This window comes from Aspergillus fumigatus, chromosome 4 (assembly GCF_000002655.1).
Source record: "Aspergillus fumigatus Af293 chromosome 4, whole genome shotgun sequence".
Taxonomy (NCBI): domain Eukaryota; kingdom Fungi; phylum Ascomycota; class Eurotiomycetes; order Eurotiales; family Aspergillaceae; genus Aspergillus; species Aspergillus fumigatus.
This window is the reverse complement of record NC_007197.1, coordinates 3823990-3850752: the sequence shown is the minus strand read 5'-3', so window position 1 is coordinate 3850752 and position 26763 is coordinate 3823990. Positions and strand designations below refer to the sequence as shown.

The 26763-nt window shown below is 55.3% G+C and overlaps 13 protein-coding genes across 13 annotated transcripts; 6 read left to right on the top strand and 7 right to left on the bottom strand.

Annotated features, from left to right (window-relative positions):
• Window positions 1–352: 352 nt before the first annotated feature.
• AFUA_4G14600 (UPF0075 domain protein) lies at window positions 353–2266 on the top strand (the record flags this gene model as incomplete). Its single annotated transcript, XM_746280.2, has 4 exons — window positions 353–439; window positions 492–566; window positions 645–1432; window positions 1486–2266. The coding sequence occupies 4 exons, from the start codon at window positions 353–355 to the stop codon at window positions 1814–1816; spliced, it is 1281 nt and encodes a 426-aa protein (XP_751373.1). The 3' UTR covers window positions 1817–2266.
• Window positions 2267–2356: 90 nt separating this feature from the next.
• AFUA_4G14590 (putative C6 transcription factor) lies at window positions 2357–4609 on the top strand (the record flags this gene model as incomplete). Its single annotated transcript, XM_746281.1, has 6 exons — window positions 2357–2495; window positions 2558–2951; window positions 3010–3427; window positions 3493–4080; window positions 4131–4222; window positions 4276–4609. The coding sequence occupies 6 exons, from the start codon at window positions 2357–2359 to the stop codon at window positions 4607–4609; spliced, it is 1965 nt and encodes a 654-aa protein (XP_751374.1).
• Window positions 4610–4850: 241 nt separating this feature from the next.
• Window positions 4851–6487, bottom strand: tpcA (O-methyltransferase tpcA; the record flags this gene model as incomplete). The annotated part of the gene is made up of 4 exons (XM_746282.1): window positions 4851–5199; window positions 5254–5521; window positions 5576–6019; window positions 6100–6487. 4 exons carry the CDS (start codon window positions 6485–6487, stop codon window positions 4851–4853), a joined length of 1449 nt encoding a protein of 482 aa, XP_751375.1.
• Window positions 6488–6887: 400 nt separating this feature from the next.
• Window positions 6888–8153, bottom strand: tpcB (metallo-beta-lactamase type thioesterase tpcB; the record flags this gene model as incomplete). Its single annotated transcript, XM_746283.1, has 1 exon — window positions 6888–8153. One exon carries the CDS (start codon window positions 8151–8153, stop codon window positions 6888–6890), a length of 1266 nt encoding a protein of 421 aa, XP_751376.1.
• A 138-nt stretch (window positions 8154–8291) lies between these two features.
• On the top strand, window positions 8292–13971 carry tpcC (non-reducing polyketide synthase tpcC; the record flags this gene model as incomplete). Its single annotated transcript, XM_746284.2, has 5 exons — window positions 8292–8641; window positions 8688–8988; window positions 9034–10146; window positions 10193–12559; window positions 12605–13971. 5 exons carry the CDS (start codon window positions 8292–8294, stop codon window positions 13820–13822), a joined length of 5349 nt encoding a protein of 1782 aa, XP_751377.1. The 3' UTR covers window positions 13823–13971.
• A 92-nt stretch (window positions 13972–14063) lies between these two features.
• Window positions 14064–15736, top strand: tpcD (trypacidin cluster transcriptional coactivator tpcD). Its single transcript, XM_746285.2, has 2 exons — window positions 14064–14877; window positions 14930–15736. The coding sequence occupies exons 1-2, from the start codon at window positions 14128–14130 to the stop codon at window positions 15491–15493; spliced, it is 1314 nt and encodes a 437-aa protein (XP_751378.1). The 5' UTR covers window positions 14064–14127; the 3' UTR covers window positions 15494–15736.
• Window positions 15737–16864: 1128 nt separating this feature from the next.
• On the top strand, window positions 16865–18055 carry tpcE (Zn(II)2Cys6 domain-containing transcription factor tpcE; the record flags this gene model as incomplete). Its single annotated transcript, XM_746286.2, has 1 exon — window positions 16865–18055. The coding sequence occupies one exon, from the start codon at window positions 16865–16867 to the stop codon at window positions 18053–18055; it is 1191 nt and encodes a 396-aa protein (XP_751379.2).
• Window positions 18056–18144: 89 nt separating this feature from the next.
• On the bottom strand, window positions 18145–18822 carry tpcF (glutathione S-transferase tpcF; the record flags this gene model as incomplete). The annotated part of the gene is made up of 1 exon (XM_746287.1): window positions 18145–18822. The coding sequence occupies one exon, from the start codon at window positions 18820–18822 to the stop codon at window positions 18145–18147; it is 678 nt and encodes a 225-aa protein (XP_751380.1).
• A 312-nt stretch (window positions 18823–19134) lies between these two features.
• tpcG (oxidoreductase tpcG) lies at window positions 19135–20031 on the bottom strand (the record flags this gene model as incomplete). Its single annotated transcript, XM_746288.2, has 1 exon — window positions 19135–20031. One exon carries the CDS (start codon window positions 20029–20031, stop codon window positions 19240–19242), a length of 792 nt encoding a protein of 263 aa, XP_751381.1. The 3' UTR covers window positions 19135–19239.
• Window positions 20032–20617: 586 nt separating this feature from the next.
• tpcH (methyltransferase tpcH) lies at window positions 20618–21641 on the top strand (the record flags this gene model as incomplete). The annotated part of the gene is made up of 4 exons (XM_746289.2): window positions 20618–20984; window positions 21049–21087; window positions 21144–21200; window positions 21256–21641. The coding sequence occupies 4 exons, from the start codon at window positions 20618–20620 to the stop codon at window positions 21639–21641; spliced, it is 849 nt and encodes a 282-aa protein (XP_751382.2).
• Window positions 21642–21801: 160 nt separating this feature from the next.
• On the bottom strand, window positions 21802–23139 carry tpcI (questin oxygenase tpcI; the record flags this gene model as incomplete). The annotated part of the gene is made up of 1 exon (XM_746290.1): window positions 21802–23139. The coding sequence occupies one exon, from the start codon at window positions 23137–23139 to the stop codon at window positions 21802–21804; it is 1338 nt and encodes a 445-aa protein (XP_751383.1).
• Window positions 23140–23373: 234 nt separating this feature from the next.
• On the bottom strand, window positions 23374–25756 carry tpcJ (oxidoreductase tpcJ; the record flags this gene model as incomplete). The annotated part of the gene is made up of 7 exons (XM_746291.2): window positions 23374–24926; window positions 24975–24988; window positions 25028–25119; window positions 25172–25296; window positions 25342–25389; window positions 25441–25510; window positions 25574–25756. The coding sequence occupies 7 exons, from the start codon at window positions 25754–25756 to the stop codon at window positions 23629–23631; spliced, it is 1830 nt and encodes a 609-aa protein (XP_751384.1). The 3' UTR covers window positions 23374–23628.
• Window positions 25757–25998: 242 nt separating this feature from the next.
• tpcK (decarboxylase tpcK) lies at window positions 25999–26701 on the bottom strand (the record flags this gene model as incomplete). The annotated part of the gene is made up of 3 exons (XM_746292.2): window positions 26361–26701; window positions 26117–26313; window positions 25999–26065 (listed from the first exon to the last, which is right to left on the bottom strand). The coding sequence occupies exons 1-3, from the start codon at window positions 26523–26525 to the stop codon at window positions 25999–26001; spliced, it is 429 nt and encodes a 142-aa protein (XP_751385.1). The 5' UTR covers window positions 26526–26701.
• Between the last annotated feature and the right edge of the window lie 62 nt (window positions 26702–26763).

Sequence of the window (26763 nt, the reverse complement as noted above, 5' to 3'; positions counted from 1 at the left end):
GCCACAGTGCGGAGAGCATCCCCAGAGATTTTTTTGGACCGTTTAAGCGTTTAACCGTTCACCCGTCAAGCATTTAACAGCTCTTCCGTTTACCAATTTACGCGTCTAGCCAATGGAAAGCCAGAGCCTCTTGAAGTCCAGACCAATGATGTCCGTGGCTTGCCTTTCAGGGCTGGTAGGTAACTAACATGAAGGCAATTAAGACGGACGCTGGCCCAGATCACAAGGGCGACCTGACATGTAGTGACAAGCCGAGCTGCCTAATCTATTTAATCCCTCGTCCGTCCACTGCCGAAGAAACGCAGGGTTGAGTCGTTATCGGTGCATATTCTCCAGCAACGAAGGTACAACGATGACTGTCACCGGCGCTACCAACGGTGCTTCCAGCCACCCAGCCCTGGACTTGACCGTCCTGGGCTTGAACAGCGGCACATCAATGGTGAGTTCGGAGGGAGTGATTGCAAGAAACGGGAGACTCACAAACCTTGCAGGATGGAATCGACTGCGCTCTGTGCCACTTCCGCCAGGAGACTCCCGAGTCTCCCATGCATTTCGAGCTTCTCAAGGTATGTCGGACAATATTCTGAGCTACGACAGTGGGTGTGAGTGACGAGTCGGAGACACTGACGGATCATGGCTTGTAGTATGGCGAAATTCCTCTCGAGCAGACCATCAAGAAGCGGGTCATGAACATGATCCTTCACAATAAGACCTCCCCCTCGGAGCTATCGGAAGTCAACGTCATTCTGGGAGAGACATTTGCGGCTGCCGTCAAGGAGTTTTGCCAGGAGCACCACGTCGACATTGAGACCATCGATGTGATCGGATCGCATGGGCAGACCATCTGGCTCCTCTCCATGCCAGAGCCAGGCGAAGTGCGCAGCGCGCTCACCATGGCCGAGGGCACGTTCTTGGCTTCTCGCACCGGAATCACCACCGTCACCGACTTCCGAGTCAGCGACCAGGCTGCCGGTCGTCAGGGCGCGCCGCTGATCGCCTTCTTCGATGCCTTGCTGCTCCACCACCCCACCAAGCTGCGCGCCTGTCAGAACATTGGCGGAATTGCCAACGTCTGTTTCATCCCCCCCGACTCGCACGGCGGAATCGATGCCTGCTACGATTTCGATACCGGCCCGGGCAACGTTTTCATCGATGCCGTGGTGCGCCACTACACCAATGGCGCGCAGGAGTATGACAAGGACGGCGAGATGGGGGCGCGCGGCACCGTCGACCAGGAACTCGTCGACGAATTCCTCCAGAACCATCCCTACTTCCGCCTCGACCCGCCCAAGACCACCGGCCGCGAAGTCTTCCGGGACACCCTTGCCTTCGAGCTCATCCGCAAGGCGGAAAGCAAGGGACTCAGCCCCGACGACGTGGTCGCCACCATCACACGCATCACCGCCCAGGCCATTGTGGACCACTACCGTCGGTATGCGCCCAAAGACCTCCCGATCGACGAGATCTTCATGTGCGGCGGCGGAGCCCACCAAACCCCAACATCGTCCAGTATATCCAGAAACACTACCCGAATACACGCATCCTGATGCTGGACGCTGCCGGGATCCCCGGCGGCGCCAAGGAGGCCATCACCTTCGCCTGGCAGGGCATGGAGGCGATTGTGGGCCGTTCGATCCCCGTGCCGACTCGTGTCGAGACCCGGCAGGAGTATGTTCTGGGCAAGGTATCGCCTGGCAAGAACTATCGCAAGGTGATGCGACACGGGATGCTGTTTGGCCAAGGGCGGGACCACCTCTCGCCCGTGAGTGAGATGGTCAATTATGTCAATGGGAAAGTGTTTGACAACAAATGGTGATCCTGCGGATGGGTATGAATCGATGTATTATAGAGTTACAATGATTTACGAATATTTATTGATTTGGCTTGACTGGGAAAGGATTTGGATAACCATCACAAGATACGATTAACTTTCCGTATTATACTCCCTTTGTTGCGATAGAGCAGATTGAGTAGAGAAGGTCTTCTATGACCTTTCACGCTATCCACCATAGTATATATACATACTATACATAGGAAGAAAACTATACAGATATATATAAGATACACCGACATACATAAACGGGATCACACACGAGGCGGTTTTCTATTATTCCAAGCAAGAAGGAAACTCTACCATCCCGTATCACTTGATATAATATTACACCATCAGTGCCTGTTTATGCTTATTGCTAGAGTTAGGGCTTACAGTAGAGTACATGAGCACGCCCAGTGGCGCAGACCAACTGTCTCAGCACCGAGTTTTGACCGAGTCAGGCCGAGCCCTGGATCCTTAGGCCCTAGGGACTTCTGACTCGCTTGTATGTAATTTATTGGTCAGCAACCGCCACGGCAACGGATGCAACGGATCATCGAGTCGACGCGTTTAACCGTTGAACAGAACAGCTTCCTTCGATGCTATACTAGCGTGCTTCCTAGTCAGATCATCGTGGGAATGTCGCAACGTCCGCGGAAATTTCAACGTGCTTCGAAGGCTTGTTCGTGTCCTATGAATAACGTGTCCTATGAAGAATTTTTATTCCCCCCTAACAATCCATAGGTGACTTCTGCCACAGACGTAGCATAAAATGCAGTAAGATCAACGGCCCTCTGGCGCCCTGCCAGAACTGTGCGGATTTTGATATTCAATGTACCTATGATCGCCCGGCCAGGCGGCGAGGAGTTCCAAGAAATGCCAGTTTGGCAGAGAGCAAGTCGGCTCCGCCACTCAGCGCGGATGCTGCAGGATCATCCTCGTCGCATTCAGCCCGTCTAGATGCCATCAGACACCCTGGCGCTGCTGACTCCCCGTGGGACATTCTGAATGGCACCTGGACGACTGCGCCAACGTCCAATGATGGGGCGCTGGTGAACTCATGGAAGGCATTTGCTATTGGCTGCGAGAGCACTATCCACAATCTCGCTCACGTCTATTTCGAGATTGTATATCCCATGTGCGTATCGCCTTGTCCACGAACGCTGGGACGACTGGCTGATGTCTGAGTTTAATAGATTTCCCTTGTTTCACCGGTCATCATTCCTGACGCAGCTGGAAAAGAGAGAATACTTGAAGCATCGGGGATTGTTCGCGTCGACAATGGCCATGTGTGCCTTGGCCTCCGCGCGGGCTCGTGACGGAGCCCTGTATTCAAAGCGCTGGTCCCCCTCGCAACTGGCAAATCCTCCCTCCGAGGTCTTTTGCGCTGCGGCAAAGGAATCCATCCCGCGCGACCTGGCCGCCGCAAAGGGCACGGAATACCTGAGGACATGTGCCATTTTGAGCATTGCCGGCATCCAGAATGGACAAATTCAGGACATGCAACAGTATGCGGGGATCTACCATACACTGAGCGCAATGGAAGGGCTACATGACGAGAAGCTCTGGCCCAAAGACCTGAGTCCTGTTGAGGTTGAGGTCCGGCGAAGGATGGTACGCAGGCGCTTCCCGTCGCATGATTTTGCATTCCACTGCCCAATGTCTAACAGTCGTGCTAGTTCTGGTCCATATACACCTTAGACGTCTATTCCTCCATTGTCTGGGGCGGAGTCATCCGCTACCGAGAAGCGCAGTCTAATGTCCAGTATCCGAGCGGGGAGGACGATGATTTCATCCCCAGCATGCTGTCCGTTCAGAGGGATCTTAACGATGGTTACGGCGGAAAAGGACAGCCAAGTCAGTGGATACGTGGCTGGAACTTCACCACCGACCTTTATCGAATTCTGGAGCATGCCGTCGATTGCCAACGGTGGCGGTCGTCTTCCAACACTGATGGGAGGACGGGAGTCTGGTCATTATTCCGTCCAGCCCCAATGGCCGCTGCCTCTGTTATGGACCACGTCCTTTCCATGTACTCTTCGCTGCCTGCGCAGTTTCGCGAGACTCCGCCAGTCACTGGTGACCCCGCTCAGGATATCGTAGGCTTCCAGTCCGCTAACATCCAAGCCACTCTGCAACTGCTGCGTATGGTCCTATTCGCAAACGAAGACCCAGGGGCGGATGGCAAATGTGACGTCGCAGGGCAAGTCTTAAGCGTTTTCTCTAAAGTGCCTGTCGAATATCTGAAAGCTATCAGTTCTCCCTTGGTATGCTATTCCTGCCACTGTTCGTGGACGGTATGTACTGATGTTTAAAGCTGTATCATCTGGGCGGGATTGGCTATATCCTTGGATCCGCCATGGAAGGAAGTCTGTCCGAGAGATCTTATAGGCGAGTCCGTACGCTGCTGTAGGTCACATCCCCTGCAACTTCCACGGACAAACTGAGACTCACCGTGATAGATTGGAAATGGCCCAGCTTTTGCATCGGTTGGAGTCAGGCCTGCGACGGTCCACTGGTGCCAGTGAACGCCTCAAAGCGCAGGTAGGTCGCATAGACGAGTACATGCGCATGCAAGCATCGTCGACTATGTCTACCCGAAGGTCATCCTTCAATCCCGACCATATGCCGTCGGAAGATCATCAAGACAGCATCGCGTCCATGCATGCGCCTCTAACCGGGTTTGAGGACCCGCTCACTCAGTTCCAGCTGCCGCCAGAATTACTGGATGACTGGCCGTGGTCATTCGATACAAGTCCGCCTGAGGGAGTATTTCCAATGCCGTTCATTAAGTGATGCTCTCTGGGCAGGATCGGACCTTGTCCCGAATTGCTCTGTTTAGTGATAAGAAACGGACGATTGATCGCCATTAAAGATGCAAAGACTTTATTCATTCCTTGCAGACCAATCCCAAAAGGTGGCTGGTTTACAAGATGGCTACGCGTCTACCTCCCTCATTCGGGTCAAGGTTACTATGCTTTTCCTCAATCGAAGGGCTATTAATGTTCCACAAATTCCACAGACGGATAGAAAAATACTATCTGAACCCGTTCATCTCCGGCAAGACTGCTTCAATCAACGACACCTGGCTCCTGCAGTCCCAAATCTTCTTCAGCTTCAACCCGGCGGCCTGGAGAAGACCCTTGAACTCCGCTGGCGTCCGTTCAATCCCGTTAATACACGACATCATGGTGATATCCCGGCTATGGCTGAACCGCGTGTGGTAGCCGTAGTTGGCCGGCAACGGGCTCGGGGCTGAGTCCAAGTCAGGATCTCCGATGGTCGTATTCATGACCTGATCGCAGATCAACAAGCGAGAGTGTGCCGCCATACTCGAGCGAATGGCGGCCAGAATGCGCACGCAATAGTCGTCCGACCAGTCATGACTGTGTAGGGTGCCAAGGTCAGCAACCGTCGACAATGGGAAAGGACAGCCTTACAGGACATATCGCAGAAAGTAAATGTCGGCGCCCTCAGTGGGGTTTGTATCGAAGAAGCTATGCTCGACGAACTGCACTCGTCCCTGATGCAAGGCCTCAGGGTTCTCCCGGGGCCAGACCTTCTCCAGCCCCTGCTTGACGACCGGACCACGGTCCTGCACAATGAACCGCAGCTGGGGGTATACCTTGCTCAGTTGCAGGGGGAATCCGCCAACGCCTCCCCCGACATCAACTACCAGGGCATCCCCCAGGGACGCCCATGGGAAATCTGCGTGACGTTAGCGAGAACAGCCGATCCGATGATGTCAAGGGCGAGAGCTACCGTAAACATGGGCGGTCCCAAATACTCGTCCGCCGCCAACCATGGACAAACCCATGATCTCCAGCTCCGGTCTCGCGACCAGTCCATCATCCTCCCTTGGCGGGAGTCCCATAACCAGACTTGGAATCCCCGGATAATGGCCTCCAGACTCCAACAACTGCTCTGGAGCCACGCGTTCCTCGAGCCACTCCCATCGGGTCTTTTTGGTGCAGACGGCATTTTGCCAAGCTGTCTTTGCAACGTCGTACGAGGGCCCAGTGTCTGGATGCAGGAGGGTGTGTGGCAGACGATCGGAGGCCGTGAAGCCCTCACTATTCACCAGCTGAACGTAGGCGCGCAAGGGCTCATTCGACACCAGTGCCGCCGAAATCCTATTGTTTGCAAAGGTATCCGGCCCGGTTTGCTTGAAAATACCGATCGAACACAGGTATCTCAAAATGCGAGCTGCAGATCACCGTCAGTTGCCTGTTATCGCCAGGAGAGAGAGACCTTGCTCGTAACCCTCATCTCAGGTGCAGACTCACCCAGCTTTCGGGGTTCGATTTTGGCCTTCTGGCTGATCTGGTCGATGTGCACGCCGCCCTCATCCCCGGCGGCAAGGAGGTCCGGAATGCGCCGCTCAGCAGCGATATACAACGATCGGGATTCCTGAAACTGCGTTGCTACTTCCAGGATCCGTGCGCTCGGATCCGACACCAACTCGGTCAGCTTGCCAACCGCGGCTAGGATGGTCCGCTGAGCATCAAACAGTTCCCGACTAGGAAGCATTGGAGCATTTTGCTTGCCAGAGCCTTGTGGTGCCTTCGCCTCCGCCGACCATTCCGCAATGATGGTCTGGACGGTGTCAGAGATAATGTTGGCAGTCTCAAGAAGTTGCGTCGCGTCGCAGAGAGACTTTGGTTGCCGTTCCATCTTGTGGTGTTTTATTCGTGTCCGCTACGAGGGTTGGTCAAGGGACACTTGCTCAAATACAGCAGTGTCGAGATACTTATCCAGATGGGAGCACAGGCATTGTAACACAAGCATTCCACTGATGCCGCATTCGGGGTGACATCTGGTGGATATGGAGCACGCCCGAGAAAACGACCCGAGGAAAACCACCGAGCTTAAAGCACCAAAAGTCTGGTCAAACAGGGCTGGGCATTCGCCAGGAGCCGGAGTTGTAAATACGCTGATGTTCATTGCAATTGAAGGCCCGTGTCTACAAGGAGAAGCAATGGTTACGGAGTGGAATGCTTTCCTCGTTGTCTTTAGCTGGGATTACAGAGCCCCATAGAAGTCAGAAATAGTGCAGTACCACAGATATATGGACTTAGGTGTATTCGATTGCAAACCACTTTTTCTGGCCTCCTCTAACCTCAAACGCCACCCGGTCATCCTGCGCCAGCTTCCGCAGAACCTCGTCCACAAACGGCTCCAAGGCCATTGTCCGCACCTGCTCATCCAAATCATGTCCATGCATGGCCGTCACCAGTTGCTGGACGGTGACGCTGCCTTTCCCCCGTGCTCCGTTCCGTTGGGTCTCTGTCTTCATCTGCTTCAACGTCTCGACGACCCTGTCCTCCCGACGGGCCTTCTGCGTGAGCTCTAGGTCCAGCTTGCTTGGCAGGTCGCGTATCACTGCGCCGTGGGCCGGATACCCCACCGCACAGCGAAGCGACTGCATCATCCGTAATGAAGACATCCAGGTACTAAGCACCTCGACCGCGCTGCTCCCATGGCCCAGGACGTTGTCCCCGGTGAACATGGCATTTTCCTCCTCGAGGATGAAACACATATGGTCATGCGAGTGGCCGGGGGTGTGTACGGCACGGACAGTAGCGCCTTCCACACGGAAGGTCTGTCCGTCTGAGATAGGCTTCTGGCCCTTGCCAGGGGTATGCTTGTAGATCGAATCGGACAAGTCGGGATACATCCGGAGAAGGTCCGGAACGCCCCCAGTATGATCACCATGCCAGTGAGTGAGCAGAACATGAGACAGCTCGATCGAGGAGCCTGCCAAGGTAGACGAGATCAGGCTGGCCCACTCGGGAATCCCCTGTCCCGTGTCGATGAGCAGACGGTGACGGCCGGTGCCCACGATATAAGTGTTTGTTCCTTGGAGCGTGAACTGAGGTCCTTCGATCAGCCGGGAACTACATGTATAGTAGCCGTCGGCTCTGCGTACCTTGCCTTCATTCTGACCCAGGACACGCAGCACGCGGGGGCTGATTTGTTCGACATCCTCAAGAGTGGGCAGCCGTGCGTGCTGCTCATTCAAATAGCCCTCCCAGGCACATATATTCAGCGCTTGGTTGATTTGTCGATATCCTCCTCGTTTCTCATTGGCCATGATTACTGTTCTCTGGACTGGGAGGACATATGCGCAAAGAAATACCGAGGGAAATTCTAATAGGAAGCGAATGTCAGAGTAAATGATCACTGTTACAGTGGGCATCGGCCTCGGCCTAATTGGATCTGAGAGAATTGACCGACCAGTCGGACGTCCAAAGTATATCGACCGAGCTCCCTGTAGCCCGAGAGCATCATGGACTTCCGAACACGGCACGTCCCGTTGGGTTTGATGGAGGGCCAGCATATAGACATGTCCGTACGCAAAAACCTACACTGACTACACAACAGCCTCTTTGCTCTACGAAATTAGTATCTGGGGTTAGCAAAGATCCCTCTCCGACTTCCCGTATCTGTTGAGAGACTGAGGTCTATAGCAGCGACGATGAGGCCAGTAGACTTTACCCCCTCGTCTGAATCTCCCACAGCAGAGAAAGGAATGAAGGTCGTCTACTTTGGTAACGAGCTTCCTCAAGATGGCATCCAAGGCATCTGTCGACGACTACACACCTACACCAAAGACCGGCGATACCCGCTCCTCGCCCGATTCATCGAGGAGAGCACCTGGGCAGTGCACGATGAAGTTCGACAACTACATGCCGCGCAAAAAGCCTTGGTGAGTCCGTTCGAGAGCGTTCTACATCTTGCCGAGCAGCCCGAGCTGTGCAGAGGACCTCTCTGCGGGTCGATCGAGGGCGTTCTTCTTTGTGTTATCCAGTTGGGAACGTTTATCGGGTACGTGGAACCGGCTCAGAACAGTAGCTAGTACTCACGGCATCAGTTACTACGAAGACTCACCGAATGAGTACACCTTCGACTCCGCAAACACCTATCTCACAGGCCTGGGACTTGGCCTGTTGGCGTCGACGGCTGTCTCTCTCTCCCCGACGCTGGCGGACCTTCCCTTGGCCGGGGCAGAGGTCGTGCGCGTGGCTTTCCGTCTTGGAGTGCTGGTTGCCGATGTCTCTCAGAATCTTCAACCCGCTGATGCGACAGGCGAACGAGACTCATGGGCCTATGTGATTCCCAATGTCGCTCCTAAGGAAGCCGAAGAGGAGCTGGCTGTTATCCACACGCGCGAAGTGAGTTCCACTGGAGTGTTACCGTATACCAGCTAATAGCCGTAGAATACTCCCGAGGCGAGCCGGATCTTCATCAGCGCAATTAGTCGGACGTCAGTGACCATCAGTGGGCCACCGGCTCGACTCCGGCGCCTCTTCCGAATGTCTGATTTCTTCCGTGACCGCACCTTCGTTGCGCTTCCCGTGTATGGGGGGCTGTGTCATGCAAAACACATCTACAATTCGCAGCATGCCCGGTCAGTGGTTCAAGGCCCGTCAATAGCGGCGTTGGATACGCGCTTTATCGCCCGATACCCGATCCTCTCGACTGGCAGCGGCGAGCCCTTCCCGACAGCCACGACGGCGACGGAGCTGTTCGAACATGTCATGACTGAAATCCTCACCCAAGCCATTGAGTGGGAAAATGTCATCCAGGGAGTAGTAGAACGGGCCAAGCTGCTCTCCGTGTCCGAGGTCCAGGTCCAGGTCTTCCGCAACTCACATCCGGTTCACGACCTCCTGTCCGCCTTGGAAACCTCCCTAAGGGAAGGAGTCGAGGTGGCTATCAAGGACCTCGGCCCATGGATCACAAGGACGCGAGACGAGGAGCGGCCTCCACCGCGCGGTACGGCTCAATCTAAAATCGCCATCGTCGGCATGTCCTGTCGCATGCCCAGTGGAGCGACCGATACGGAGAAATTCTGGGACATTCTGGAACAGGGGCTGGATGTCCATCGCAAGATCCCTCCGGACCGATTCGACGTGGACAGTCACTATGATCCCGCGGGGAAACGGGTCAACGCGAGCCACACACCGTATGGTTGCTTCATTGACGAACCAGGCCTGTTCGATGCCCCCTTCTTCAACATGTCCCCCCGGGAAGCTCAACAGACCGATCCAATGCAGCGTCTCGCCATTGTGACGGCCTACGAAGCCCTGGAGCGGGCAGGATACGTGGCGAACCGCACCCGATCGTCCAACAAACACCGCATGGGCACGTTCTACGGCCAAGCCAGTGACGATTACCGCGAGGTCAACTCGGCACAGGAGATTAGCACCTACTTCATCCCCGGCGGCTGTCGTGCATTCGGGCCGGGACGGATCAACTACTTTTTCAAACTCTGGGGGCCGAGCTTCAGTATCGATACAGCCTGCTCCTCCAGTCTGGCCACCATCCAGGTATGTCGGACGTCTTGATCATCGCCCCCTGACTAACCTTTCCTAGGCAGCCTGTACGGCTCTCTGGAACGGCGACACGGACACGGTGGTGGCCGGAGGAATGAATGTTCTGACAAACTCGGATGCCTTCGCCGGCCTCAGCCACGGGCATTTCCTGACCAAGACTCCCAATGCGTGCAAAACCTGGGACTGTGAGGCAGATGGCTATTGCCGTGCGGACGGAGTGGCCTCCATTGTAATGAAGCGTCTGGAAGACGCGGAAGCAGACAATGACAACATCTTGGGAGTGATTCTTGGGGCCGCGACAAACCACTCTGCGGAGGCCATCTCCATCACTCATCCACATGCCGGCGCCCAGTCCTGTCTCAGCCGACAGGTCCTCCGCAGCGCCGGCATCGATCCAATGGACGTCAGTTACGTCGAGATGCATGGAACTGGGACCCAGGCCGGGGACGCGGAAGAAATCAAGTCAGTCAGTGATGTCTTTGCCCCTGCTGTTAAGCGGCGCAGTTCCCAGCAGCCCGTGTTCATTGGTGCGGTCAAGGCAAACGTCGGCCACGGGGAAGCTGTCGCGGGTGTCACTGCGCTGGTGAAGGTGCTTCTCATGTTCCAGAAGGAGGCCATCCCCCCGCATGTCGGCATCAAGAATAGCATCAATCCGGGGTTCCCGAAAGACCTGGATCAGCGAAATTTGCGTATTCCCTATGAAAAGAAGCCCTGGCCCCGACGCCCCGGCAGGAAGCGCATCGCGATGGTCAACAACTTCAGTGCCGCCGGGGGCAATTCGACCTTGGCTATAGAAGAAGGGCCGCTTCGACCAAAGCCGGCTGGCGCGATCGACCCCCGTTCTTCTCACCTGGTCACCGTCTCGGCAAAGAGCAAGATCTCCCTCAAAGGGAACCTCGAACGGCTGCTGAGCTTCCTGGACGCCCATCCGGACGTCGCGTTGTCTGACCTGGCGTACACGACCACGGCACGGCGTCATCACCATAATCATCGAGTCGCCGTGGCCACTTCGGATATTGCGGATCTCAAGGCTCAGCTGTGCAAAACCCTCGAATCCGACTCGGTCAATACCCTTCAACCGATTTCTGCCACGGGCCCGCCCCCCATTGCCTTTGCCTTTACCGGTCAGGGATCCTCATATAAATCATGGGACCTCCAGCTCTTCCAGCACTCGCCGTACTTTCGCTCGCAGATCCTGCATTTAGACACCCTGGCGCAGGGGCAAGGGTTCCCTTCCTTTGTCCCTGCCATTGACGGCTCCTATCCCCGGGACCATGCCCATTGTCCCGTCATCACACAGCTAGCACTGGTCTGCACCGAGATAGCTCTTGCAAAGTACTGGGTCTCGCTAGGCGTGACGCCGGATGTGGTGGTGGGCCATAGTCTGGGTGAGTATGCGGCCCTGCACATCGCTGGCGTTCTGTCTGCTAGCGATGCCATCTTTCTTGTCGGACAGCGTGCGTGCCTGCTTCAAGAGCGGTGCCAGCCCAGTAGCCATCAGATGATGGCGGTCCGGGCGTCTCTCGAGCAAATTGAGCAGTTCGCAGGGAGCCTGCCCTATGAAATTGCTTGTGTCAATGGACCCAGGGAAATGGTCCTCAGCGGCACCCGCGAGGAGATGGCGGCGGTGGCCAGGCTCCTGGAAGCCGAGGGATTCAAGTGTATTGTGTTAGAGGTAGCCTTTGCCTTTCACTCGGCGCAGATGGATCCCATCCTGGACGAGTTTGAGGCGCTGGCGGCATCGGGCGTCGTCTTCCAGGCGCCGAACTTGCCGGTGATCTCACCATTACTGAGTAAAGTGGTCTTCGATGAGCATACGATAGATTCGGTATACATGCGGCGGGCGACGCGCGAGACCGTCCACTTCCTCTCTGCGATGAAGATGGCGCACAAGATTTCCACCATTGACGATGCCACCGTGTGGGTTGAAATCGGCCCACACCCTGTCTGTGTCAACTTCGTCCGATCCTCCCTCCCCTCGACCAGCGTGACCGTGCCGTCGTTCCGCCGCGGGGAGGATAACTGGGTAACGCTCACGAGCAGTTTAGGGATCCTCCACTGCGCCGGGGTGCCTGTGGACTGGAATGAGTTCCATCAGCCGTTCGAACGGGCCCTCCGGCTATTGGATCTGCCGACATACAGCTGGAATGAAAAGACATACTGGATCCAGTACCAGGGAAATTGGGCCCTCACCAAGGGAAACACGTTCTACGATGACGAGGCCCCGCAAACCAAGGCCCTTGCGGGGCTGGCATCGGAGCTGAGGACGTCCACCGTCCAGCAGATCATCCACGAGCAGTACGACGGTGCAGCTGGGTCGGTCGTCATGCAGTCGGATCTCATGCAGCCGGATTTCCTAGCGGCAGCGTATGGCCACAAGATGAATGGACGGGGAGTTGTCACCTCGGTAAGCGCCCTCTCCCTTTGTATCCCGCATGACTAACCTCAGTAGTCGATCCATGCCGATATTGCGTTCACGCTGGGTGAATATCTCTATAAGAAGCTCAATCCCAATCAGGAACCACACATGAATATCGCCAACCTGGAAGTCGTCAAGGCTCTGGTGGCGCAGGAGAACACCAAGTCACCACAGCTCATCCAAGTGTCTGCGAGCACTGACAATATCCGATCCAGACAGGCACATCTGAAATGGCACAACGTGATCAACGGATCTATTGAGGAACCTTTTGCCAGTGCGACTGTCTACTACGAGGAAGCGAGCGACTGGCTGGCGTCCTGGCGTCCTGCGACCCATCTCGTGCAGGGCCGGATCCATGCGCTTGAGCAGCTCGCAGAAGACGGCGTGGCCAACCGCTTCACCCGGCGCATGGCCTACGGACTGTTTGCCAGCAGCCTGGTCGACTATGCTGATAAGTACCGCGGCATGCAGTCAGTGGTGCTGCACGAGCTCGAGGCATTTGCAGATGTCGTCCTCACCACCGAGAAAGGCGGCACCTGGACCGTTCCCCCGTACTTCATTGACAGTGTGGCCCATCTGGCCGGCTTCATAATGAATGTCTCCGATGCGAACGATACGAATGCCAATTTCTGCGTCACTCCCGGCTGGAGCTCGATGCGGTTTGCGGCGCCCCTCCTTCCGGGGAGCAAATACCGCTCTTATGTCAAGATGATCCCGACGGTTGAAGACAACAATATCTATCTGGGTGACGTCTACATCCTCCAGGACGAGACGATTGTCGGCATGGTCGGGGGAATCAAATTCCGCAGGTATCCTCGTATCCTGCTCAATCGATTCTTCTCCGCCCCGGATGCGGATGCCAGAAAGTCTACGCCTGCTACCTCCGCGCCTGCACCTGCACCTCCTGCTGGATCAGAGGCCCTGCAGCCCAAAGCGGCACCGGCCAGTACTCCGGCCGCTCCAGCATCAGCCGATGCGCCGACCACCAACGGAGTGAAGGCAGCCGCTGAGCCCGACGCCAACAGTACCGCCGCCAAAGCGATCGCTCTGGTGGCTACGGAGGCCGGACTCGGGCTGAGTGACCTCAAGGACAGTGCCAGTTTCTCTAGCCTAGGGATCGACAGTCTGATGAGTCTGGTGATTTCCGAGAAGTTCCGGGAGACGCTGGGGGTGACAGTGACGGGCAGCCTGTTCTTGGAGTATCCGACTGTAGGGGATTTGAAGAGCTGGCTACTGGAGTATTACAGCTGATTACAGGCTGCTGTCTTCGATTTTGTCGGCTTCTCTTACTTTTCTGTTTTTCTTCTTAATTTTATCCATAGATCGCGCTCATCACGAACGATAAGCGGCATTCGCCGGATATAGCTTTCACGCCAGCGATTACACGTAGGGCGATCCATGGTTGTATTCCCAGCGTGTGAGATCAGACACTCACGGAGTAAATATGGTTGGCACGGTGAAACTCTGCGTACGCCGCTGTGGTGGACTTTATAAGAAAGGTCCATCGTACGAATTCCACTGAGCGTCTTGCGAAGAGAGACGGTCTGGACAACCAGATGGATAGTATCACCCAGCTGGAAGCCCGGGCCAACGAGGTCGCCGCTGCGGCCAGAAGGCTAGCCGAATACTGCCGCAATGCCAGAGTGGATGGGGCATGTCTACCAGCCGTCGTCCCGTCAGAGGCGCCTCGGGCCATCCGCGAGATCCAACGGTTGCTGCTGAGCAATGTCGATCACCTGCAGATACTTCTTACGGAGCCGGCAGACCTGGTGCAGCGACTGGCGGTGCAGTCGCAACTTCTCTCGTGTCTTCAATGGCTAGGGGAGTTTCAGGTGCTGGCCTGTCTGCCTCTCACCGACACCGTCAGCATCGCAGACCTCGCACGCCTCTCCGGCGTCCCCGAGGCGCAGCTAGCCCGGATCATCCGCTTCACAATCACCATCGGGTTCCTTCAGGAGCCCCAGCGAGGGCATGTTGCGCACAGCCCGCTGTCAAGCTTGTTCGTCAGCCGACCATCCCTACGAGACGCGGTGATGTTTCTGGCAGATTCGGCTGCCCCCACGGCGCTGCAGATGGCCTCTGCGACCGGTCGATTTGGCGATACGGTGGCCAGCGAGACTGACACCGCCTACAACATTGCCTTTGACCATCGAGACCCCTTTTACTTTGCATGCGAGCAGCGGCCGAAGTTGCAACGGCGCTGGTCGGCGTACCTGCAACATACAGGAGGCGATGCCCGCGACCTCACCCAGCAGGTGCTCAGCCGCGTGGACTGGTTCAATCTGAACAATGCTTGCGTCGTTGAGGTGAATACAGCCGGGATGTGGTCGCAGTGGGTATAAACTGACCGACTCGCAGGTACTTGGACCGCAATCCCAGAGTGTCACCATGATGCTCGACCAGCTGCACCCGATGCTTCACTTTATCGTCCAGGAAGCGAGAATCCCGAACGGGAGTACCCATGCTGCGCTGCACCAGGACGTCCGCAGCGTGCAAATCCGAGAGCTGGGCGGCCCACAGCGCGTCCGTGACGCGGCCATTTACATCCTGAACCTGGGCCCTCTACCGCATGCTATCCTTTCTACGTCCGTCCTGACGGAGCTGCGAGCGCACTTTAGTGTTCTGGCTGCCAACAGTTGTGCGATGCTGATCCTTACTGCGGGGCTCCTGCTCCCCAAACCGGGAGCTGTAGATGCCCGGGTGGAGACCAGCGTGCGGCTGCATGATCTCTCGTTATTGCAATTGGCCAATGACCGATTAATGGAGGAGGACGAGCTGGTAGAGATGGTCCATGGGGTCAAAGACAGTGTCGGGCGACTGGCTGTGGTGAATCGACTCCACCTGCCCTGTACCACCACCGTGGCTTTGGGTGTGAGGTATCAAGCTTTCGGTCATGGCGATAGTTCGGCTAAGAGTCTATAGCTATCAAGAGAAGAATGTATAACCCTATACGGAGATCACTACGCTCTTCTGTTGAAGATCCCCCTTGTAGCGGTCAGTGTCCATGGGTGGTGTTTCACAGACATTCCTACCCGCAGGAACCTGTAGACCTGTGTGCGGCTTCGTTGGCCGGAAACAGTGTGAGCCTGCCCAAGTCCGTCGCCCACGGGAATGGCTGATTGCCTTAATGTCTTGCTTACATTGTCTGAGGTGGATGTAACCGCCCAAGTGATGGAACTGTGTAGGGCTGGCAGCGAGGAAGATCCGGTCCTGCCTGCTCGGTATCAGGCTCATAGACTCGGTGAGACTCCCTTGCATGAGAAGCACCTTGGACTACGTTTGCCACATGCTGACTGAGTTGTCAACATTGACCTGATGTGGAAGCAGTACGGCTACCAACTAAGCTTGATACTCAACGGTCACCACAGTCCTTCAAACCTAAGATAGTGAACTCAGGTCTGGATAGGCTGAACTAGCGTAGGTCCACTCGACCTTGGTAGTGGACGTCTTCGAGACTCCTTGACTGTGGTGTCTAGTTTGATCCACCCTATCCTCCCCCAATGCAGCTCTAGTGAAAAGCTCGAGTTATCTTTATGTCTTTGTACCCGCATGTAACGTTGTCTCTGCATTTAGACGGCTGGACCGGACGTATGACCAGCACTGTTCAACAGGAAAATGAATCCGGAATCATGATAATTGGTGAAAAGACTCTAGGGCTGTTTCCATTATCATGACAAACAGGTGTGGTTCATGGCAATTGGCCAGGGTAATTGCGCCTTGGGTCAAGAAGTGGTGCCGTGGTTCAGAAATGCTTCGCTGGACGAGAAAAATGTGTGCGGTCCACAAGGGATACCCTCGACAGCCATTAGCAATCCGGAGACTGGGTAGCCAGTCCCTTGATATGTGTCATCCCTTGCAGGACGTACGCTCAGATATCCGCCGAGTCCCGTCAATGCCCTTAGTCTGGATATGTTAAGCCACTGAAGCCGACATTCTAGACGCGTTAGGCCCGGCCCGTCCTGGTTCCCGTAGGTTCTGAGATGTAGCAATTGTGGTGATTCACCACTAGATTATTGAGTTTGCATGACTCGTAAATGAAGGAAGCAATTCCTTCTACCAGTGACTGGCGTCAATCTGGCCTCATCCTGTGTAACATCGCACCAGACACGGTAGATTGCGTCAGCCTCAGCTCTCCAATCGTCAGTCCTCAGGAGTATATCCAACGCACAATCGCAGGGGTTATCACAGTCGAATATGGTACTCCACCATACGAACTTGCCTGCAATGATCAACTACTCTGTCGTCTAGATCCTCTCTGATGCGGCCAGCCATCTTGTTCTCGAACGGAATTGGATGCGGTCCCCAGCGTCTTCCCGTCGGGCAAGTGCTCTCCACAGACTGTGTGACAGCTGTCGTGCCTGCGGGCTGTCCAAGGTCAGATGCTCCAAAGAGAAACCGACCTGCTCCCGATGCCGCCGACGGGGCACGGTCTGTGAGTATGTTGTGACCAAACGTCCCGGCCGCAAACCAGACAGTCGATCCGAGGTGGAGCCAGAGCCCGGCCACTTGTCGCACCCCTTGCCCTCGCCGGAGTCCTCGACCGCGATCTCGCAAGGCAATCTTCCGGATCCGGACGCCTTCGATCCCCTCTTCGCCTTGCCGGAGCCGTTCGACAGCACGCCCGAACTGCATTCGGGCCCCTTGTCCACGGTTGACTCGAGCTTGTCCTCTGCACTGACCACCTGGTGCCCCGACTTTGACGACTTTTTCTCCTTTCCAGTCTCCACCGAGGACACCTTGTCTGGAGACCGTGGTGCGGTCTATGACGGGACGATCAAACACCCGCCAAACCTGCGTCGCCACAGCGAGAGCCCTCCGGCTGTTCCAGACGACACGATCTATCTGTTTGGCAAGCCGGTGGATCCCGCCCCTCCAGACCAGTCGCTGCCTGCGACAACGACAATTGGCAGGAGAGCTTCTCCCCCTTCGGGTAGAGAATCGGAGGCCGGTTCCCGTCGTTTGTCCTGCCGGTGCCTAATCCGCGCCCTTGACCTCCTCAAGCATTTTGAGGTCATTCGAAGGGAGGCGGAGATCGAATCCTCGTTACCCTCGATCGACGCCGTCGTGGAAGTGAACAAGCAGACCACGGAGGCTATTACGGGAATGTTACAATGTCCATGCTCGCAAAAAGACGGCTACCTCCTCGTCCTGCTGGCCTTGATTGTCTGCAAGATCTTGGACCGGTACGCCGCTGCCGCGATACCCGGGACCGAGCAGGGCCACGATCCCACCCGCCGGCTCGACGAGGGCCCGATGGCGGGGCAGCGGGTGCTCGGCGAGCTGCACTGTATCCAGCGGGTGATGAATCAGCTTGGACCGCGCCTCCGAATGCATGGAGCCCAGGGTGCCTCGCCGGGGCAGGCATTTCACGGCACGCCCGCGCCCCTGTCGGTTGGTCTGGGGGATCAGTTGGAGCCGGAATTGCATCAGCGGTTGAGTCGACTGTCGTCGGAGATTATCAGACTTTTACGCGAAGCCCAATAGAACAGAACAATCTTCTATTACATCCTGCAAAATCGACGCCCATATAATCCTGTAGCTAGTTCCTAAACATTAGGCTATAACATGACATATCAGGTCGAGGGGAAGATGTCCGCCATCCCCTTCTGAACTCCCGGCCGTGCCATCATACGGTCCAACCAGTTCTTCACATGCGGATAGTCCTCCACGGTGTATCCATCCTCCGGCTGAATAATCGCCGTGACGATGACCTGCCAGGGAATCCAGGCCAGATCGGCAAAGGAGCACTTGCCGCCGACGAGCCACGGACCGTCCCCGTCTGCGGCCACCTTTTGGCGGGACAGATGGCCTTCCAGCACGCCGGTCACGCGATTGATCTCTTTGACGTAGCGCTCGATCGCGCTGGGGACCTTTTCATGGTGGAATTTCTTGAACCAGGACGCCTGGCCGTAGTACGGGCCCTGGCCGCTGGCCTGGAAAAACAGCCACTGCGTCGCGAGGGCGGCGAGGTTGGAGCCCGCCGGGAAGCTGATCCGGTGGTCGGGATCGTAGTGGCTCACGAGGTACTCGACGATGGCGCCGGATTCCCACAGCGTGAGGTCGGTGTTGGGATCGTAGATGGCGGGGATGCGCCCGTTGGGATTGATGGCGACATAGTCGGGCTCCTTGACCTTGGAGAGAGGCACCTCGATGACCTTGTGCGGAAGATCCAGTTCGGCGAGGATGATGGCCACGCGCGGGGGATTGGGGCCACCCTTGCCGTAGACTGTGATGGGTTGGATGTCCGGCATGTCTGTCTCGGTGTCTGTCTCGGTCTGGTGGGGACAAAGATGAGAAATGTGTCACGTACAGGATGACACCAAGAACTGGGTGGGGTGACAGTAGTATATATATATATATATAGATAGATAGATATATAGTTCGACAGTGCGGATGTAACCCTCCTGCGGATTAGTTAACCATTAATAATATCATTTGGGGCGTCTTTGGCGTCACCATCGACGACGCTGACCAAGCAAGGGGAGTAAGCAAGGGGTGCCCAACGCGTTCCGGCATGGGAGACATGCTCAGACTGGTTTACCACCCGAGAGCGAGTACATAGATAGTTTACGACGACCGGGAGATGTTGTTGGCATGCTACATACATTGGATTTGTCTACTCTAGTCAACCTCACCAATGATTCTCCCAAGTCCCTTGCGGCACACGGTCAGCACAGAAATCCCTGGTTCGGTCCGGTGGCCGGGAGGTAGGGATGAAGAAAAGGCAAGAAGTGTCGCACCAGTCCCATGAAGATGCACATCGGCGCTCCCCGGGGAAACCTGGCTGGCCCATCTGTGTATGCGACGCCCACGTTTCGCAGGTCATAGCGTCCATCCGGGTCATCCGCCGCTTCGATCATGGCGGCTGCCAGGTCCAGATAGGACAGCGGACTCTTCTCTTCGGTCAAACTCAGCCTGTGGCCCCGCTGCACGTCCACCGAGAGCCCGCCGGGCTTGATGAAGATGGTTGAGATCCAGTCTTGCTGCTGGCGCAGAAACGCCTCGGCTTGGCTCAGATCCTGGTAGACTTGCGAGGCAGATTTGAGGAGGATCCATCTGACCCAGGGAGCAGTATTCTGGGAGAGCTGGTCGTCCAGGGTCGCTGAGGAGAGAAGGACCAGTTTGGGCATGGAGGCCCCTTCGCCGTGGAGGATCCGCAGGGCCTGGATGACTGCAGTGGCTGTATCCAAGGCCATGCGACACTGGGGCACGTTGTCGTTGGTCGAGATCACCAGGAAGACGGCATGGCAGTTGCGGACGCACTCCGTAATGAGTGGCAGGTCGTGGATGCTGCCGTCAAAGATGTCGACTTGCTTGTTGTCGGCGAGATGGGGCAGCAAGTACAGCAGCTTGCGCCTGTCGCGGCAGTACGCGTGGACCTTGCTGGTGCTGGACTGGAGGAGGTTCTGGATCAAGGCAGTGCCGCAGTTTCCTGTCGCCCCCAGAACCGCATAGGGCATGTCTGATGAATGGAGAAAGATATGAACTAGGATCTTGGGTTCAATTGATATCCTGCCACAAGTAGGTAGGCCGTAAGTAGTAAATTTAAGCCAGCCACCTCTAGGAAACCATCTGCTGTTGTCTATGATGTGAGACTTGCTACGTCGCAATGGGTACGGCTTGAGGTTTTGCATAGCTTGGATCCAGCGAGGACTATGCGCCCGCCGCTTAATGGCACACGTCCCTGCAAGATGTTCTTAGGCTCGATCTAGTGGCATTCCAAATTCAAGGAGGCTAGTCTCCCTCTTGCCAACTCCGGAGCAGCCGGGTCTGTCGGGGCTCGGTCTCGGGGCTCTGCCTGTGCCGCATTCAGTGCATGAATATCGCCCGAGCAATTCGCCCGACCTGGGATCGGCGGACTCAATTTTCTCGCAGAGTAGCGATTCGGGGTATCCTTGTAGCCTAGGAGAAGAATGACGGACATGTCCGTAAAACCTTTGACGTATGAAGGAGAATTACTACCGTCCTTGCTGCCCAGCATACACGAATTTCGGTGATCTCCAAACTGTCTTGCAAACTGCAGAAGTAGTCAGACTCACCGACACCATGCTTGAGAAGGTATTCCACGAAAAGAGCTTCGCCGATCAGTACACATATGGCGCCAAAATCAGTGAGCTCTATGCGGAGACACTAATAACTGAGTCTGGCATCGCCAAATCCCATCAGAGACCGTTGATTATCTTGGACAATGCCTGTGGGACGGGTTCCATCTCCAGTACCCTTCAGCGTACCCTGGACGAGAGAAATAAAAGGAGCTTGAAGTTGACCTGTGGTGATCTATCGGAGGGTATGGTGGACTACACCAAGCAGCGGATGCAGGCCGAAGGGTGGAACAATGCGGAAGCAAAGATCGTGAATGCGCAGGATACTGGTCTGCCCAGTGATCATTACACCCATGTGTATACAGCATTTGGTGAGCACAGAAGCAAGGAGAGTCCATCCAGTACTTCGCATTCTGACTCCACTGCTTCCGATAGCTTTCAACATGTTCCCTGACTACAAAGCAGCATTGAGAGGTGATTGCCCTTTCTATGTGCATCACGCGGAAGACTCTAACGACCATTTGCACCAGAATGCCTCAGAATACTTCAACCAGGCGGGACATTAGCGACCTCAACCTGGAAGACTGGTACTTCCCTCCTACAGGCCCTAGGTACATGCACACATACTGATCTTTTTCATAGCCAACTGGTGCACTATCATGAAGCCTGTCATTGCAACTATGCCGGGACAGCTGTCATATCCCACAATGGATGAAATCAATACGATGCTCAATAAAGGCTGGGACCGCGAGTCCGACGTACGCGCCGAATTTGAGCAGGCAGGGTTCGATCATGTCAACATCACCACCGTGGAGAAACAATGCTTACTCCCGGTGCAAGAGTTTGGCGAGGCGTGCAAGATTCTCCTGCCCTACATCCTCAGCAAGTTCTGGACCCAGGAGCAGCGGGACCAGTATGAGGCCGACGTGCCAAGCTATCTCATGCGGTATCTGGAGAGAGAATATGGCAAGGATGGGCTGGCTCCGATGAAAGGCGTTGCGATCATTGCAAGCGGGCGTAAGCCTTGAATGTTGGTTCAGAAACTGTGCAACCAGGTGGACAGCAAGTTATACTGGGAATGTATGTAGGAGTGTTCTTCAATATGCTTATTAGGAAGTCACAATTGTACCGAATGATTGATTCTATTGAAAACCGTACTTGTCAAACCCTACCCGACGTCAATCAGTTTCACACTGCTGGCACTGTGGCCCAGTTCGGCTCAAATCCCGCTCCCCAGATCCATTTTTCTTCGATTGGACGACCAGCACTCGAATCATATGCCATTTGTGCGATTCGGAGCCACATAGAGCCCTTGATCGGGAATGCCTCGGCCCTTTTCCCCTGCTCAAACGGCCTTGAGATCTGCTCTCCGGCCTTCAAAGCCCGGATAAACTTGGCCAAGTGTCCATCGTCATGCACACGCCGGACTGCCTGGTAAAGGCTGTCCCAGGTCAACCCGTGACGAGGCCTGTAATCCACGATGTCCTTGCGACGAAGCTCCACAGCACCACTGGCCGCATACCACACCAGATCGACGCGGGCCTTCCACTCGATCAGACGCGCTTTCTGCTCGGGTGTGACCCAGGGCTGCTGGAGCAACACAATCAGTCCCAGCGAGGCAGTAACGGCGTGCAGGTGGAAGAAGTCAATCTTGCGCGCCTTGCCCGGCCGCTGCGCCGACCCAGCTAGGTAGGCCGCACAGCTGATCATCTCGGCCGCTCGGTGATCCAATTCATCAACATCGACTCGAAATCTCGCGGCAATTAAGCTGATCTCCTCTCGGGCCCTGCCCAAGATGCCATCTCGCACTCGGGCCACACCGTCACCGTGGTCCCTGTGGGCTGCGGCCCGGAGGACCTCGTTATCTCGCACAGCATGAAACAGACTTAGCAACGGTGTATTCAAGTCGATTGGGGCATCCTGGGTCTTGGCCAGCTTGTCGGTGCCAAATAAGAATGGTTCAATGTTCATGGAGTCATGGCAGGCAGCCTGAGCGAGGCCTTCTGCCACGATACTGGGCTGATCGAATTCGATTCCCAGCGCCAGGTGGATCAGCGGATGATATAGACCTTCGAAGAGGTTCGCGAACATGCTCTCCGCGATGGATGTACCGCTGAAACAGTACTCGATCACGACAGCTGGATACCCTCTGGTTTCTATCTCTTTGGTGAAGAAGACCAGGAAGTTCGGATACTGTTCCAAGGAGCCCATCCGCGCCCGAAACTGATCCGGGGTGCTCAAGCTGGCCGCTGCGTCACGATCCATTGGCGGAATAGGCACCTGAATCTCGGCCCCATCGTCGAATGCGCGCTGGAGATCTCCGGGCCCGCCACCAAGGGCCAGAGTGTTTAGCACCGAGTGGGCGACGTGATTGTGGCCGGCAACACTCCGCCAAAACATGTGATGTTCATTGTGGTTCTTTTGGAGCAGTCGATTCGCGGCCTCCAGCGCACCGTCCGGATTGGTGTCGGTGGCGCGGGCGACGCCCAAGCGAGGACGAAGCCGGATTTGTGAAGCTGTTGCCATTTAGAAAACGTTACTGCAGCGGTCTAGGGAAAGTTCAGTAGTAAGAGAACCATTTAAGGGGTCTTTGTTGGAGTTCATGCGGGCCCCGATCTGCCCGACGTCACCTTGAATTGTCCCGAGAATCACCATGGAGGATGGCACAGAGGCACTTGTAGCCACAATACCACGACAGAGTATAGAATCGAGTATAAAATCGACAGAGTGAACAGGCATCTTTGAGTTCTTAACTACATTGCAACTGAGGGCATGCATACGCAGCAATATTCCAGACTGGCAAATGGATAGATTGGGCCACAGACTAGAACCTGTCTGAATTCTTATGGCATGGAACTATACAGCTGACTACTCTCTTCCAAGTCCAACTCACTCAGTCACCTAGATATAATCAGTAAGCTAAACATATCTTCACCCAAGCTCATTAGGACGTTGCGGTAAAGTTATGGTGAGCTTCCAGCTCACTCAATCCCTCTAGATAGGCCCTGGACTTTCCTAGATGCCCGAGTCGTCGATGGTATGGTTATCAGGGATGTTCACGCTGTCGTAATATTCTGTCCATTTCGCGCATCGATCGTGAAACTCCCCCAACACACCGGCCGCCTCCATGAGCGGCTTGACCTTCTTGGGCTGCTCGATGAACTGCAAGGAGAGCCCACTACTGACATGGAAGGCGATGTGGCAATGCAGCAGCCATGCCCCCGGGTTGTTGACCTGGAAGGCAATCCAGACATAGCTGCCAGTATCGACGTTCACCACGTCGCGGCGGGGAGGATTATCCAGCTTCGGGACTATGCTCGGGTCAAACTCGCCTCTGCCCTGAGCGAGAATGGCAAAGTCATGCCCGTGCAAGTGCATCGGATGCATGACCGGGGTCAGATTGCGCGGGAAATGCACCTTTTCGAAGGTATAGTTGTTGGTAATGACGAAGTGAACCCAGTCGCCTGTATCGAAGTCCAGCAGGATGGGAACGGTCTCCGGTGGAAAGTCCGGATGCTCATCTACGGCCAATTTCTTGAGGCTGGGATTCTTCCAATCCACAAACATCGGGACATCCCCCAGGACCCATTTGTGGAGGTCACCGTCGAAGTTCATCGGGTCGGGGTAGCCCTCTTGGCCCATTCTCAGGTAGTCCTTCATCTCCATGCGGTTCACTCGCCTGCCGACCGACTGCTGGACGACAGGAACGAGGTTGTCTAGATCGGGGTCCTCGCAGCCAAAGTCTCGATGCTGGTCGCTGAGAGGTGGCGTCCGGGGGTCCTGACGGTCCTGTTCGTCGTAGCGCACAATTCCCACTGCCTTGTGGGGCAGCAGATCGACCTCGTCACAGTATTGGGCGTAAATCCAGAAGTTAGAACCGTGCGTGAAGTCGGCGTTTGCCTCGACGATGATTTCATACCGCTGGCCCATCGCCACATTGACCACGTCGGTGACATAGGGTTCGATGGGGACGAAGTCGGCCGCAATGACGGTCAGGTTATGCCCATCAATCCAGAACATATATTCTAGCAGGGTCCCCGTATTGGCGATGGTGAACTTGTACCTGACGCCCTTTCGGAAGTTGACCTCAAAATACTCTCCACCCGTTCCGGTGCAGCGCGTGTCGTTGTGGTGATTACAGTCGAACTTCCCCTTGCCATTGAGGATGGTGGACTCGGGAATAGCTCCTCGATTTTTCGTCTCGCCTACCCAAAGCAAGGAAAACACATCGTCGTGGTACCAGTCGTGCAGGAGCCAGGGCCCCAGGTCCTCATCCCAGTCCATGCTTGACGGGCCATGAATGACGATCGGTCCTGGCGACGTCTTCAGTATAGCCACATTGTCGTAGGATGATTACGTACCAAAGAGTCCATTGCTGTCTGAGATCCATTACTAGCCATACTTTGAACTGAACAGAGGACACTCACACTGCAAGCTGAAATGCGAATGATACCAGGACGTTCCATATTGCGTCGCCCGAAACTCGTATACCTGCGTTTCTCCAGGCTATAATGACAGGTCAGTCGCTTCTCCGATACTCCGCTGGGCTAATTGTTACCTTGCTCGGACACTGTGTGACTCCGGGGACTCCGTCCTGGACATTGTTCTCGAACTGACGAAGCCCATGCCAGTGGATAGCGCTACCGTTGTTGTTGTCGGTGAAATTGTTGTATACGCTAATGCCTGTACCTGTCAGTAGTTTACATGTGTATGCAAGTAGAGTCGTACGGATTGTGTCCCCCCAATCTGCTTCGATCGTAGGACCGGGAAACTGCCCTGTAGAGTCTCATTATTCCCACGTCCTCCCACGTATGCGACCATACGAACCATTGGCCACCATTCCTAGTTTCTCGTATCCATCGGGAGCGATGACTTGTTGACTGACGGTAAGATTGTACTATTATCACGTTGGTATCTGATCCATTCAACCAGGACGAGCACAACACGGAAGACCACTGACCTCGACCAGCTTTCCAGGCGGGGCGCGTTTGGGATCGGTGTAGTCTGTCAGAATATCAAACCCGTCTTTCCAGCAGCCTCGACTGTTTGGAGTATTCCGGCAATCTTTTGGCAAAGGGGCTCTGGTTGTCACGGCTGCGAGAGCACAGCAGCCAGAGACGAGCCACTTGATGACAGTGATCATTGTGTGACTGCAAGATCTGAAGATAATTACGCCTGACAGTCTATTAGCCAGTGCATGATCATTAGGGCACTTATGAACAGGACTCTTATTAATCGAGCCCGACCTATTCTAGTTACATCGGTAGAAAGAAATGCCAGCAGGACACTCGGACCAAAGGCTCGGAGGGTTTGACAAGACAACAGAGCGGTTGAACATGGATCTACCATTCTACCCTATTTATGAACAGAACAGAACAAGAGCGGTTAGTTATCCATCCCATCCACAGCGACTCCCTGCCGAACAAACTCCTCGATCCACCCAATCGTCATCCTGAGGGCAACCAGCGTGAGTCTTCCCTCTACACATGAACGAGTGACTTACATGCTTTTCTTGGTATCCGCGAAATTCTCATGATCGTGGAACAAATGCTCCTTGTACCAAGGATCCTGCTTCATGCGCTTGTAGTCCTCCAGGCTCTCGAAGACGACCTGACTGAAACAGTCAAAGTCCACGACGTTGGTCATTTGCGAGTCGCACAACTCGGCCATGAGCGCGCGGGTGGCGGTCGTGTTATGCACCTGTTCTGTTAGTAACCGAGTATACAATGGGAGTAGTGCAAATCCACCATCGTCCATCGCTTGACGCCATATTTTACCATCAGGTCCTTGGTCATCGGGGCGGAAACCTCGGTCATATAGCGGCGGTAGTCTTCTTCACTCATGCCCGGCTTGCGGTAGCCGCAGATGGTGAGGCAGAGATATCTGCTCGGCTTCCTGGAGGATTCGCCCATCTTTTCATGCAGATTAGAGGAGTCGAGATATGAAAGGGGTCTGGATAGTAATCTGCATGCTGGCGGTTTCCACGACGCAGAGATCCTTAAATCGGCCAGCGGGATGATTTGTTCTGACCAGATCCACCAGACCGAGCTCTTTGATGTAACCGAACTGACTATCGGGGCAATTCTCGTCTTTGCACCTGGGCTCCTCTATAACTGCGATCGTTTCGCTACAGCTATTGGCATTTGTCTC